Source organism: Oratosquilla oratoria, chromosome 29 (genome assembly GCF_046742065.1).
Source record: "Oratosquilla oratoria isolate Oo_2021 chromosome 29, ASM4674206v1, whole genome shotgun sequence".
Lineage (NCBI taxonomy): Eukaryota > Metazoa > Arthropoda > Malacostraca > Stomatopoda > Squillidae > Oratosquilla > Oratosquilla oratoria.
Window position 1 is genome coordinate 40,789,217 of NC_134805.1, and position 14,578 is coordinate 40,803,794.

At 42.2% G+C, this 14,578-nt stretch overlaps 1 protein-coding gene across 4 annotated transcripts in view; it reads right to left on the reverse strand.

The window, feature by feature from the left end:
- Positions 1-6,664: 6,664 nt before the first annotated feature.
- The window catches only part of Nup98-96 (nuclear pore complex protein Nup98-96), a 57,870-nt gene continuing 49,956 nt past the window's right edge, over positions 6,665-14,578 (reverse strand). For all 4 annotated transcript variants that reach the window (XM_076212133.1, XM_076212134.1, XM_076212135.1 and 1 more), the window contains exons 27-30: positions 12,700-12,861; positions 8,994-9,091; positions 7,713-7,953; positions 6,665-7,490 (exon numbers count right to left, since the gene is read on the reverse strand). In XM_076212133.1, coding sequence (XP_076068248.1) covers positions 7,292-7,490; positions 7,713-7,953; positions 8,994-9,091; positions 12,700-12,861 — 700 coding nt within the window. In that variant the 3' untranslated portion in view covers positions 6,665-7,291. The remainder of the gene's footprint in view (positions 7,491-7,712; positions 7,954-8,993; positions 9,092-12,699; positions 12,862-14,578) is intronic.

Here is a 14,578-nt window from a genome sequence, read left to right on the forward strand (position 1 = left end):
ACCCCTTGGTATTGTACTGTTTGTGCCTTTAAAATGCCTCCAAAACAGGTGAGAAGTCCTACTGAAGCTGGTGCTCATAAGAAAACCAGCATCACGATTGAGAAAAAGAGGGAAGTGATTGCCAAAGCTGCTCAAGGTTTATGCGTGTGTAAGCTGGTGAGAGAGTTTGGTATGCCTGAGTCAACAATAAGAAACATTCTTTTAAATAATGATAAAATTCTGTCAGCTAATGTGTCTAAGGGTATAAGGTATGTGAACACACATAAGAGGCCAGCATTGTTAGATGAGGTGGAAAGGTTTTTGCTTGTGTGGATACAGGAGAAGCAGTGTAAGAGTGACAGCTTGAGTGAGGAAATGATCTGTTCAAGGGCTTGCCAAGTGTATGCTGACCTGTGGCAACAACAGGCTGGTACCAGTGGCCAGCTTACACCAACTTCAGACTTCAGTGCCCTTTACAGCCAGTAGGGGGTGGTTTGAGAAGTTTCAGCAACATACAGGTATCCACAGTGACACAGCATGGTTACGGTAGGTGGCAAGCGCAGACATGGACACAGCTGAGGCATTCTTCAAGGAGTCTGAGGAGCTAGTGTGTCGTGAGGGTTACCTGCCACAGCAGGTATTTAATTGTGATGAAACAGGGCTCTTTTGGAAGAGGATGCCTAACAGCACCTACATCACTGCTGAGGAGAAAGCTTTGCCAGGGCATAAGCCTATGAAAGACAGGCTTACAGTGACGTTGTGCACTAATGTGAGTGGTGACTGCAAGATCACACTGCTTGTAGTGCATCATTCGGAGACGGATTTGGTGACAGGCTTCATCACATCAGAGGGGAAAAAGTAGACTTTTTCAAGGTTGGGAACAAATTAATTGAATTAATATTGATTTAAATGGGAAATAGCATTTCCATTTATGCAGAGGTGTACAGAAAGGATTAATTGTGTAAATAGAGATACCACTGTATGTGGGGATGGAATGGGTGGGAGTGGATTTTATGCCTTTGTGTCTAGGAAGAGAGTTGATGATAGCAAATACAGTGTTTCGGAAGAAAGTCAAGCATAAGTATACATGGGAGAGGGTGGTAGATAGAGCATTAATGGACTATGTAGTGGTAAATAGGATTATGATAGGAAGAGTACATGTGCTAAGGGGAGGGGGTGGGGGAAAATCAGATAATTTTTTGGTGGAAGGTAAATTGAGAGTGGAGGATAGATGGAGGAAAAGGAAAGGGACAAAAGGTAGGGAGGTGCTTAGAATGAACTCTTTAAATGAAAAGGAAAAGGAGAAGGAGTACAAGAAGAAGCTGAAGGAGGAGTGGGAGGGAGTGAAGGATAGAGTAGAGCTAGGTGTGGAGGAGGAATGGGGATGGTTCAAGGAGGGAGTCACAAAGTGTGCAAGGATGGTCTGTGGAACAAGAAGGACAGGAGGAAATAGAAGAAAGTGTAGTGAATGGTGGGATGAGGAAACAAAGAAGGTTGTAGAAGAGAAGAAGCAAGCTTTCACAGATTGGTTACAAAATAGGACGAGGGAGTCATATGAGAGGTACAAAGAAAAGAAAAGAGAAATAAAGTAAAAGGTAAAGGAGGCAAAGAGGAGAGCAGATGTGAAATGGGGTAAGAGTATGACAGAAAAATTTGAAAGTAATAAAAATATGTTTTGGAAAGAAATTAAGAGAGGAAGAGGAGGTGAATCAAGTAGAGAAGAAAAGGTGAAAGGTGCAGATGGAGAGATGATAATGGAAGAGAAGGCAGTAAGGGGAAGATGGGCAGATATTTTAGGGAGTTGCTAAATGTGAAGGAGGATAGGGAGGGAAAGATAGCTGCAGTAGGAAATGCTAAGAAAATGACCGTAATGAGTGAGGAAAATGGAGGAGAAATAAGGAAGGATGAAGTGAAGGCAGTTGTTAAGATGATGAAAACAGGTAAGGCACCTGGTCTGGATGGATGCCATGCAGAATGTCTAAAAAAAGGAGGTACAGTGATGGTGAGGTTATTTAATGTTTGCTGGAGAGAGGGTAGAGTGCCGGAGGACTGGAGGAGTGCCTGTATAGTTCCACTTTACAAGGGAAAAGGGGACAAGTGTGAATGTAGTAGTTTCAGAGGGATTAGCTTGTTAAGTGTAGTTGGGAAGGCTTATGGGAGGATCGTGATTGAGAGGATTAGGAGAGGAACAGAGGGAGTAATTGGTGAGGAACAGTGTGGATTTAGGATGGGTAGAGGTTGTGTAGATCAGATTTTTGTGGTAAGACATATATGTGAGAAAGCTATAATAAAGGGGAAGGATGTTTTTTGGGCCTTTATGGACCTGTAAAAGGCTTACGACAGGGTAGACAGAAAGGCACTGTGGGAGGTTTTGAGGATATATAGGATAGGAGGAAAGCTTCTAGGAGCCGTCAAGAGTTTTTATAAGAGTAGAAGAGCTTGTGTCAGGACTAGAAATGGAGAGAGTGAGTGGTTCATGGTAAAGGTGGGACTTCGTCAAGGATGCGTTATGTCGCCCTGGCTGTTCAACTTATACATGGATGGGGTGGTGTGAGAGGTATATGCAAGGGTAGTGGGTCAGGGATTGGAGATGGTTAAAGAAAATGGAGAAAGGTGGAAGGTGAGCCAGCTGTTGTTTGTGGACAACACTGCGCTAGTGGCAGGATTGGAGGAGGGATTGAGGAAGTTGGTGACAGAGTTTGGGAGAGTGTGTGATAGAAGAAAGCTGAAGATAAATGTGGGTAAAAGTAAGGTGATGAAATGTACAAGGGGTGAAAGTGGCAGTAGTCTGAAAGTGAGCATTAAGGGAGAGCGACTGGAGGAAGTGGATAGTTTTAGATACTTGCGTGCAAATGTGCCAGGAAAAGGTGGAGGTAGAATGTAGATTGAGAGAAGCGAGTAAATGCCTTGGTGGATTAAAAAGTGTAATGAGGAATAGACATTTGGGAATGGATGCTAAGAGGAGACTGTATGAAGGAGTGATTGTGCCAACAGCACTGTATGGGGCAGAAACATGGAACATAAGAGAGGAAGAGAGGAGTTTGAATGTGTTTGAGATGAGGTGTCTGAGAAGTATGATGGGGGTTTCTAGGATGGATAGAGTGAGAAATGAGGTGAGGAGGAGAACAGGGGTGTAAAGGGAGTTGGGAGATAGTTTTGATGAAAGAGTATTAGGATGGTTTGGACACATGGAAAGAATGAGTGAAGAAAGACTAGTAAAAGAGGTATGGAAGGCAGATGTGGAGGGAGTGAATATGAAGGGACGTCCTAGGATGAGGTGGATGGATGGGGTGAAGGGCGCTTTGGGGAAGAGGGGAATGTCTGTTGAGGAAGGATGGGAGAGGACAGAAGACAGGGGTGAATGGAGAATGATTGTATATGGATGATGTTGTGATGCATGAGGTGGAATGGGGGGTGAGGTAGTGTGTGTGAGCAAATTTTGATGCAGCCCGAAGGGATTTCTCCCTGTCTTCTCCTTTTATGCATGGGGGGACGGAGAGGGGGGGTTGCCGATTTAATGAAGCGGCCTTACTGTGGATGTGCTGTGTCTTGCGACACTGCTTCTAACCCAGGGCAGTGGACAATGTGGGATAACCCGTCATCCAGGAGGTGCAAAGATGAGAGGGAGGGTGGAGTGTATTCAGGGATGGAATGGGTGGGAATGATTTTATGCCTTTTCCTTTTTGGCTACCTCTCTTGTAATGGGGAAAAAGTCTTGGTATATATTTTTGGCCACCTCCCTAGTATGGGGGAAAAAGTCTTTAGTATATATATATATACATACATATACCAAAGGCTTTTTCCCCCCTTACAAGGGAGGTAACAAAAAACCAAAGGCATAAAACCCACTCCCACCTATTACATCCCAGCATACTATACTCCCATCCACCCTCCCTCTTATCTTGGCTCCTCTTGGATGATGGGTCATCCTTGCATCTTGCCCACTGCCCTGAGTCAGAAGCAGTGTCGGAAGACAGCACATTCACAGCAAGGCTGCTTCATGAAATCAGCGACCCCACCTCTCCCTCCCCTCATGCAGAAATGGAGATGGGGAGAAATCCTTTTGGGCTGTGTCAATTTATTTTTCACACATAGTCCCTCAACTCCCATCCACTCCCCCTCATCATCCATATACAACCATTCTCCATTCATCCCTATCTTCTGTTCTCTCCTGCCCTTCCTCAACAGACATTCCCCTCTTTCCCAATGCCCCTTTTACCCCATCCATCCATCTCCTCCTTCCACACCTCTTTTACTAATCTTTCTTCACTCATTCTTTCCATGTGTCCAAACCATCCCAATACTCTTTCATCAACCCTATCTCCCAACTCCCTTTCCACACCCATTCTCCTCCTCATTTCTCACTCTATCCAGCCTAGTAACCCCTATCATATTTCTCAGGCACCTCATCTCAAATACATTCAAACTCCTCCTCTCTTATGTTCCATGTTTCTGCTATGTAATTTTGGCAACTTGCTCTGATTTGGCCACCATGTATGTAACCCACAGGTCCAGGGCCACAAAGTCTCCTGTAGATTTGAATTGGACACCCCTCAGGTCGAATGTGTGGGCACCAGAGGTGGTGAGGCAATGATGCACACAAAGCCTCAGATTTGGCTGGAACCCATGCACATGCCCTCAGGTCTACATTCTTCACTTGTACTTCAGTGCCTTGTGCATGACTCTCTAAGGATATATAGTGGCTGGCTAATCATCTGATAATCCAACCACGGTGCACAGAGTGAATCCAAGTCCATCCTTGCCTAGAAGTAATATACTCTGCCATATTGGCCACCCTTCCTTTGGTCAAGAAGTAGTCATTTCAAGGTTGCCCTCCTCATTTGAATCAGACTCTCTGGCAGTTTGAGCTTTGGAAAGGGGACTCCTGTAAGGGACAACCATCTTTTTCCAGTCCCTAAATGATGGAGCAGTATTGATCTCCATTGGAAACATACAAATTAATGATCAGTCTTCATGACCAATGTCCAAAAGCTAAAAATCACTTGTCACTCTGAAAACAAGGTGACCATGATTATTCTGAATATTGATTCCCCATTTCTTCTACATATTCTATGTACCCACTGGAGGATCACCCAGCAAAGAGGCTCCACAGTTGGGCCACAACTCCCACTAGAAGATATTCTTCTTGTACAAAGGTAGCAGGGCGGTGGGCAGGGTTCAGGGATGACCCGTCATCCAGGAGGTGCTCAGATGAGAGGAAGGGTGGGAGGGGTGTGGAGTGTATTTAGGGATGAAATGGGTGGGAGTGTTTTTATGCCTTTCCTTTTGTGGCTACCTCCCTTGGAAGGGGGAAAAAGCCTTGGTATATGTATGTATGTACAAAGGTAGCATTAAAAATGCAGACAAAAATAACAGTTGCCATATCCAGTGCCACACTGAGGGAACTGTGTCTGAAAACTGCCCCCATATTATGGGTGTGGGTCCACTTTCCACAAATCTAAGTCCACTGATGACAAGTTTGTAAAAGTTGTTGCAAATGTATCTACTACAGAAAACAGGCCCACCTGTATGCTATCTGATGTCCGAGAAGAACCAGAAGTTGTGTACAAGGATGGACTACAAGGGTGACACCAGCTCTTCTGTTCAATAAAGACCTCAATATTCTGCAGAGGAACATCAGTAGGTTCAGCAGAGGTCTGCATCTCCTTGTCCATTCTTGGTCTTCCCCTTAACCACTTTGGTACGATGACGCCTACATAGATGTCATGAGGTGCAAGTAGGTACATGAAGATGCCAGTGTCAGCATCTTGATTACATACATTTTTTTTTAGTTGTGCACGAGTTACCCCCAGATTTTGTGAACTGGTTTGACCACATTTTTGGTGTTTATCATTACATCTAGGAGGTGCTAAGATGGGAGGGAGGGTGGAGGGGTGTGGAGTGTCTTCGGGGATGAAATGGGTGGGAATGTTTTTGTGCCTTGTCCTTTTTGGCTACCCCCCTGGTAAGGGGGGAAAAAAGCCTTGGTATATGTATGTATGTATGTATCATTACATACATACAGTATACCTAAGGCTTTTTCCTCCTTACAAGGGAGGTAGCCAAAAAATCCATGGCATAAAATCCACTCCCACCCATTCCATCCCCACATACTTCCACTTCCATCCACCCCCCTCCCTCCCTCTTATCTTGGCTCCTCCTGGATGATGGGTCATCCCTGCATCTCGCCCACTGCCCTGGGTCAGAAGCAGTGTTCCAAGACCTAGAAAGATAGCTTCATTAAATCAGCGACCCCCCTCTCCGTCCCCTCATGCAGAAAAAGAGTAGACAGGGTGAAATCTCTTCGGGATGTGTCAAAAAAATTTCACACGCTCCTCACCCCCACCCACTCCCTTTCATGCATTACTACTCAGAGTAAAGCAAAGTAATAGAAAACGAGTAATACAGCAGTGACTTAATATTTTATAATACGAATAGTGTGATGCATTGTACATATGGCAGCTGATGTTGCACGTGACAATTTGACTCATACTGAAGTGGTTAAGTTCACTACATCCAACTCTCCCTTCCACAGTTTTTGCTAGTCTTTCTTTGCTCCTTCTTTCCATATGCCCAAACCATCACAGTATTCTCTGATGAACCCTATCTACCAGCACCCCCACTCTCTACCGCACCTCTTAAAAATATACACGTGTGTAAACAATGAAGGATATCCAAACTTAAATGTTCTAAAGATACCTTTATTTATTAAGAAACAACAATCAGTCCTCCTTGCATACACAAAACTGGTAATGCATGGCAATGTACCATAATAACATCTGCCATGGCATGAGTGACAAATTCATAAAAATGATTCAGTGTTAATAAGCTTTCAGGAACTTGTACATATGTACTGTTTATTGTAAATAAAAAATCACAAATAACCTTAAGTTTTCACTTCAGATAAAGTCTCTAAAATGCCCTGACAAACAAAGCTAATTTCAGGTGTAATGGGAGATTATATGTGTTTTGAAAATAAATACATCCCGCCCCCCCGAAGGGAAAATATCAAACAAGTTAGACCACATTAAGGATACATTCATTCATATGTCCATCACATTCTTAGCATTCTAAGCTGGCAGATGATGAGATACACATCCAATAAAATATTTGTTCAATTTCACATTATATAAAACATCTTAATTGAATCTTTATACATGCACCACAAAAAATATATCTTGACAGTGGATGCCTAGAAATTGCCCACTGGATTCTCCCCTGGCTACTGATAAACCTGCATCTATGGTGTCTCCAGGCTTCATCTATTTGATGAATTGTACAAAGGTTAAATGTGAACAGCCACTACATTAAGCTATCCTGGTACCTGCGCCTCCCCTACTAAATGTGTCAGGTATTGCTGAGTGATGTGGTTAATCTCGGTGAGGGCATAATCTTGTGTTAAAGGCAAGACTGTTACCTGCTGAGCCAAAACTTGGGTTGCGTCAAATCCATCACCCACAACAGCACGAAGAACTCCCACTACAACTCTGCTCATTTCTGATAAACACAACCTGGGAAAGCCACAATCATATTTATTAACTTGGGTTTTTTGATAAATGTTGTTTTATTATATATTCAGCAACATCTATACTGACTGTTTATACATATTTAACTCAATTGTTATGGTTATCCCTCTCCCATCAAACTGAAAAGAGCTGGTATTAGCCTGATCAAATTCCACAAGGGGCATCACCATGTCATAGAGTTAGGAATACAAACAAGAGGCTACCTACCTTTGTGTTGCATTGGTGCACCTTAAATTGTTGAGGCGGGAACAAAGAGCCAAGAGCTTGGGCCGAAGCTGCTCTAAGCTTGCTGGTGTTGGAGCACCACTTTTCTTCATATTACATACTACCTGGCACACACTCAGGTAGTCAGCATACACACTCCCACCTGTTTGCCAATCAGCTACTTGGTTCTGAACAGATTCGTCGGCAAATTTTTCCAAGTAACGACTTAGATATTCATGGTCTTCTGTTGATGTAAAATACATGTCATGGTTAACCTTTGAGGCAACAAAAGCATATAGAAATAAAATACAAATTTCAATACAAATCAAAATCTAGGAGGAATGTAAATGCAGTGGTGTAAGGGAATCTTAAAGTTCAAGTAGATGGGCCTATGGCGGGGGGTTACTAGGCTAGATAGAGTGAGAAATGAGGAGGTGAGGAGGAGAACAGGGGTGAAAAAGGATTTGGGAGAGAGGGTTGATGAAAGAATATTTGGATGGTTTGGACACATGGAAAGAATGAGTGAAGAAAGACTAGTAAAAGAGGTATGGAAGGCAGATGTGGAGGGAGTGAACATGAGGGGACGTCCTAGGATGAGGTGGATGGATGGGGTGAAGGGGGCTTTGGGGAAGAGGGGAATGTCTGTTGAGGAAGGAAGGGAGAGGACGGAAGACAGAGGTGAGTGGAGAATGGTTGTATATGGATGATGTTGTGATTGCATGAGGAGGAATGGGCGGGGGGGTGGGGTAGTATGTGTGAGTAAATTTTGACGCAGCCCGAAGGGATTTCTCCCCGTCCTCTCCTTATATGCAAAGGGGGACGGAGAGGGGGGGTCGCCGATTAAATGAAGCGGCCTTGCTGTGGATGTACTGTGTCTTGCGACACTGCTTCTGACCCAGGGTGGTGGGCGGGGTGCAGGGATGACCCGTCATCCAGGAGGTGCTCAGATGAGAGGAAGGGTGGGAGGGGTGTGGAGTGTATTTGGGGATGAAATGGGTGGGAGTGTTTTTATGCCTTTCCCTTTTTGGCTACCTCCCTTGGAAGGGGGAAAAAAGCCTTGGTATATGTATGTAGATGGGCCTATAGGTGTAATGGGGAGGTTTCAAGTGTCAGGTAAGAATTATAGTGGAAAGATAATGCTAAAGATTTATATGATAATGAACAGTGTTATAAAGAGAAACTAAAGTATATGCAGGGAAGAGTAGAGAGGGTTACTGTCAGGGAGAGCATCTAACTGTAAAACCCCAATGCCAAAACTACAAGTGTGAAATCTCCAATACTAACCATTAATGATGGCACTAGGCGCAATTGTGTTCACAATAATCCTATGGGCTTCATTGTAGTCCGACGCTTCCAGGAGGTACCATGCTTCATCATCAGTTCTGTAAAGAAAATATCTATTCATCCTTCCATTTTTGTTTATACTCCTGCAACAAAATTTAACTTTTCATGTGAAGGCAAAGTTGACAGAAGCATTATGGAACCTGTTGCAGGTGTCTGGGATAAAGGAGTGTTGAAGGCATTCAAGGTTTTACATTGAGTAGTAAAGCTCATGTGAGGGTTGGGAATGGAGTGAATGGTTTGAGAAGGTTGGACTGTACTAAGATTGTATACTGTTACCATGGTTGTTCCAACATGTTACATAAAAGTGGGGGCAATTTGATTTAATGACATGGACCTCCACCTCTCAGTGAGGACTAGGTTAATGCCTCCTTACAAAGGACCTGAAAGCAAGGGTAACTGGCAGGGGATTAGAGTTGTATTTACCTAGTTGTATCTTACAGGAAGGGGAGCTATGCTTGTGGTGTCCAGTCTCTGTATCTCGCTATGTCTAATTTGCTCTTAAATTCTTGTATTGTTTTTGCACACACTATTGTTTTGTCTAGTATGTTCCATACATCCACCACTCTGTGAGGATAGCAGTTTTTTTCAGGTCTCTTCTATAACTGTCCATTTGAGCCCTGCCATGTCCTTTTGTGTTTCCCAATTTAGTAAGTCCTCTCAATCAAGGATTTCCATACCTCTCATAATTCTGTAGATGGTCAACAAGTCACATCTTTCTCTTCTTTGTTCCAGTCGGTAATTTTAGTTTTGACGATCTTTCTTCATATGACAGTTTTTACAGTGTTGGGGCCATCTTAGTAGTTGCTCTCTGGATTATCTCAATCTTACTTATATTCTTTTTAGTACTGGGTGATCATAGTGTCGCTGTATACTCCAATATAGGCCTTATCAGTGTGACTAGTATTTTCTTTACCATTTCTTCATCCAAGTAAGTAAAAGCAACTTTTATTGATCTTAGCAAGTTATAGGTTTTGCCAACAAGTTTGTTTATGTTTATCAGGGGGGCATATCTTTTGTGATGATCACCCCCCAGGTCTTTTTCAGATTCTACTTTCTTTACTTCCTTTTCACCAATTTTATACTGTCCTGATATCCTTTTTTTTTACTTTTCCAAATTCCATTACACTACATTTCTTAATGTTTAAGTCCACTTCCTACTTCTGAGTCCATTCCCAAACCCTGTTCAGATCTCTGTTGAGAGCCACAGTCCGTTTCATTACTAACTTTCTTTAACAATTTTGCATCATCTGCAAAGAAGCTCATGTAACATTCCACACCCTCATCCATGTCATTCACATAAATAGCAAACATTACTGGAGTCAATACTGAACCTTGTGGAACTCCACTAATTACCTCTTCCCAAGTAGAACTCTCATCTCTGAGCACTACCCTCATTTTTCTTCCAAGCAAAAAGTCCTCATCCATTTCAGTAGTTTACCTTGTATCCCTCCTATGGTTTCCAGTTTTCTTAATTTTTTGTGAGGGACTTTATCAAAAGTTTTTGGTAGATCTAGGAATGTACACTCAACCCATCCATCCCTTTCTTGTATCATCTAGCAGTCTTGAGTAAAAACATTAAATTTTGTGGTACATGATCTTCCCTGTCTACATCCAAATTGTCTTTGATTCAGTATACTGTTATCCTCCAGATGTTTTTTTCTACTTTTTTGTAAAGGAGACCGATCTGTAATAAATCACTTCAAACTTTCTGCTTTTCATGTCGCTATCTTCACCTCCATATGTATCTTTCATCATGTTTAAGTTTTTCTTAACCAGAAACATGACTCTCATCTTGTTTCTCCTCCCTATTTCTAAGCCAATGATTATAATCCATGTCCAACACTGGTACTAGTGAACCCCTTAATTTTGTCTACACAACTCCCATTACATTTGGTTTTGCTTCTGACAGGTAATCGTTTAGTTCGTTTAATCCTGAGATTAATCCATGTTGGTATAAGCTAATTTTAACCTTCTATTCCCTGTATCTTTATATATATATATATTTTTTTAAATACTATTTTTTCAGTCTCATATCTAACACTCTCCAATAGAACTGTATTATTTCTGTGTCCATTCCTTTCTCACTTTTTTCTTTAGCTTCTTTTTTTAATGCCTTAACTCTTTCTCTTTCCTCATCATTCATGTCTCTTATCCATTTATTTTTAGTATTCATTTCTTGCTAATTTTCCTGTTCTTGCTAAGATTTCTTCTGCTGCCATCTGTAACCTTAATCTGATCTTTAGCAGCCAAATTTTTCTTTTCCTTACATTTACCCATTCTGTGCACTTGCTCTTATTTCCTTTTCTATTTCTTGCGCTTTATTTTGTAGTACTTTTAGAACATTTCTTGCCAATTCTTTGTTGTCTTTATCTTTCAGGAACCTATTTAGGTTATGTTTTTCCTTTAGACCATATATTACTATACTTTTTTTTGTCTACTGTATTTCTAACTAGATTTTCTTTAATTACCTTAATGGCTGCATCTTCAGCCTTCTGTATTTGTTCATGAACTGCTTCTTTAAAAATTACCTCATCATCTTTGTCTTTTTTCAAACCATTCTTGAGTTGTTGCAAATCACCTTCTATGCTTTTTCCTGCTTCCACAGTCATTGCTTTTATCTGTTCATCCACCTTTTTTCTTATGGTCCCATTATTTGAGTTTTCATTATTTTTCAACCTCTCATTTTCACATTTTAACTTGGCCATTCTTTTTTTTTTGGTGCACTTACCTCTTCTTTTATTTTAGTGTTTACATCATGTATCATTTTTTAAAGTCACTTCCTTGTTTAAGTCTTTATTCATCTTCCATTGATTGATAGTTTCTTGCTTCCATTCGTTCATATTTCATGTCCCTCTGTGCCTATAACTCTACTAAAAAGTCTTCTTTCATACCCACTGAATTCAGAAAAATTACCCTCATTGCCACTATCAAAAACTTTTTTGTACCTCTCCGTGATCTGAAGCCTATGTTTACATTTTGCTTCGCTCTTGCACTGGTAAATGGCTCTGGGTACTTGTTTATATTGTAACACAATGGACTTGTGGTTTCTCTGGCCCATCATCATTTTCTTCCATTTTACTTCAATTACAGATTGTTTTAACAATTTTGGGTATCTACAAGCACTCCCCTTCCCACATATCACAGCCTAGGTATTCTGTAATTGTAACACTGTTAGGAAGTTCTGTTTTTAAATTATTTCTCAGGAGCTCCAATTTATGTGTTCACTGTGACGATCAACATGTGTGTGTGTGAACTGGCTGTGCAGGTTAAGTGTTGCTACGTGCAAGGGAGGTCAAGGGGATGGCAGTTTGAATCCTGCAACCTGAAAGTTGGGACAAGAGTATGGTTCACTAAATTCCATGCAGAGTTAGAAGATGGATTGAAGCAGTTGGTGACAGTTTTGGAGGACATGTACATACATACATATACCAAGGCTTTTTCCCCCCTTACCAGGGGGGTAGCCAAAAAGGACATGTGAAGAAAAAAATATATAAATAAATGTGGGCAAAAATAAAGTGATGTGGCATACATGAGGTGATAGTGGTGGTGGATTGAAGGGGAGTTTAAAGAGGGAGAAATTGGGGAAGTGGAGAGTTTTAAGTATGTAGGAGGATGCATGTACATTACTGAGAACAAAATTACTTACAGTTTAAGTGTTCTTGCCTTGATGGCCTTTGCTTGATCAATCCACTGCTTTGGAACACCAAGTCTTTCAGTCACAAATTCCTCTCGTGAAATTTGCTCTTCTTGGTCCTCATCCCCAACTAATACACAACGATTCAGCACTTCTTTAATTTCAGATGTTCGTCTAGAAGTAAAAATGTTTTGGGTAAGCAATGGTTAGATACAATTCTGATAAAAACTAAATATTCTAAACAGCCATACCCCACTGAACTACATAGAAACAGAGACCAAGCTTATCTGAGCTGAGGTAAAATTTTGCCCATCGAATTTGGGAAAAAAATTCATGGACCTGCATATTGGCTGAATGCAGTGTAGAAGAGGTATCACAAAGAAATAAACACATAATTACAAACATTACCCTGAATAGAGATAGGGTTGATGAAAGAGTATTAGGATGGTTTGGACACATGGAAAGAATGAGTGAAGAAAGACTAGTAAAGGAGGTATGGAAGGCAGATGTGGAGGGAGTGAACAAGAGGAGACGTCCTAGGATGAGATGGATGGATGGGGTGAAGGGGGCTTTGGGGAAGAGGGGAATGTCTGTTGAGGAAGGACGGGAGAGGACAGAAGACGGGTGAATGGAGAATGGTTGTATTTGGAAAATATTGTGATGCATGAGGTGGAATGGACGGGGGAATGGGGGGTGAGGTAGTGTGTGTGAGCAAAAATTTTGACGCAGCCCGAAGGGATTTCTCTCCGTCCTCTCCTTTATATGGGGGGACGGAGAGGGGGGGGTTGCCGATTTAATGAAGCGGCCTTGCTGTGGATGTGCTGTGTCCTGCGACACTGCTTCTGACACAGGGCAGTGGACAGGGTGCAGGGATGACCCGTCATCTAGGAGGTGCTAAGATGGGAGGGAGGGTGGAGGGGTGTGGAGTGTTTTCGGGGATGGAATGGGTGGGGAATGATTTTATGCCTTGTCCTTTTTGGCTACCTCCCTGGTAAGGGGGAAAAAGCCTTGGTATATGTATGTACATCTACCTATATACAGACAGCTTTTTCCCTCTTATAAGGGAGGTTGCTAAGTCCCTTCCACCATCCCTCCAATCTCAGCTCCTTATGGATGACTAGTCATCCCTGCATCCACCAACTGCCCTAGGTCAAGCACAATGTAGCAGGACCCAGTACATTCACTAAAACACGTACAGTGTAGAAATACAAAATGTTGGAAATGGATGTAAAATAGGCCTACACTGCTCTACATAATGGGTAATAATCTAACTACCAAAAGAAAGGAAGAGATTGACCTCAGAAAAATGATAGTGGGAAATCCAACACCAGAAACACATCACTAGGTTCATTACACATATACATACACAAAAGGCTTTTTCCCCCTTACAAGGGAGGTAGCCAAAAACAAAGGCATAAAAATCACTCTCACCCATTCCATCCCTAACATACTCCACTCCCCTCCACCCTCTTATCTTGGCTCCTCTTCTATGATGGGTCATCCCTGCATCTTGTCCACTGCCCTGAGTCAGAAGCACTGTCGCAAGACACAGCACATCCACAGCAAGGCTGCTTCATTAAATTGGCGACCCCCCTCTCCGTCCCCTCGTGCAGAAAAGGAGAAAATGGGGGAGAAATCCCTTCGTGCTGTGTCAATTTATCACACATACTCCCTCACCCACCATCCACTGCTATTCTCCATTTACCCCTATCTTCTGTCTTCTCTCATCTTTCCTCAACTGACATTCCCCTCTTTCCTAATGCCCCTCTTACCCCATCCATCCATCTCATCCTAGGTCTCCCTCTCATGTTCACTCCTTCCACACTTCTTTTACTAGTCTTTCTTCACTCATTCTTTCCACGAGTCCAAACCATCCTAATGCTCCTTCATC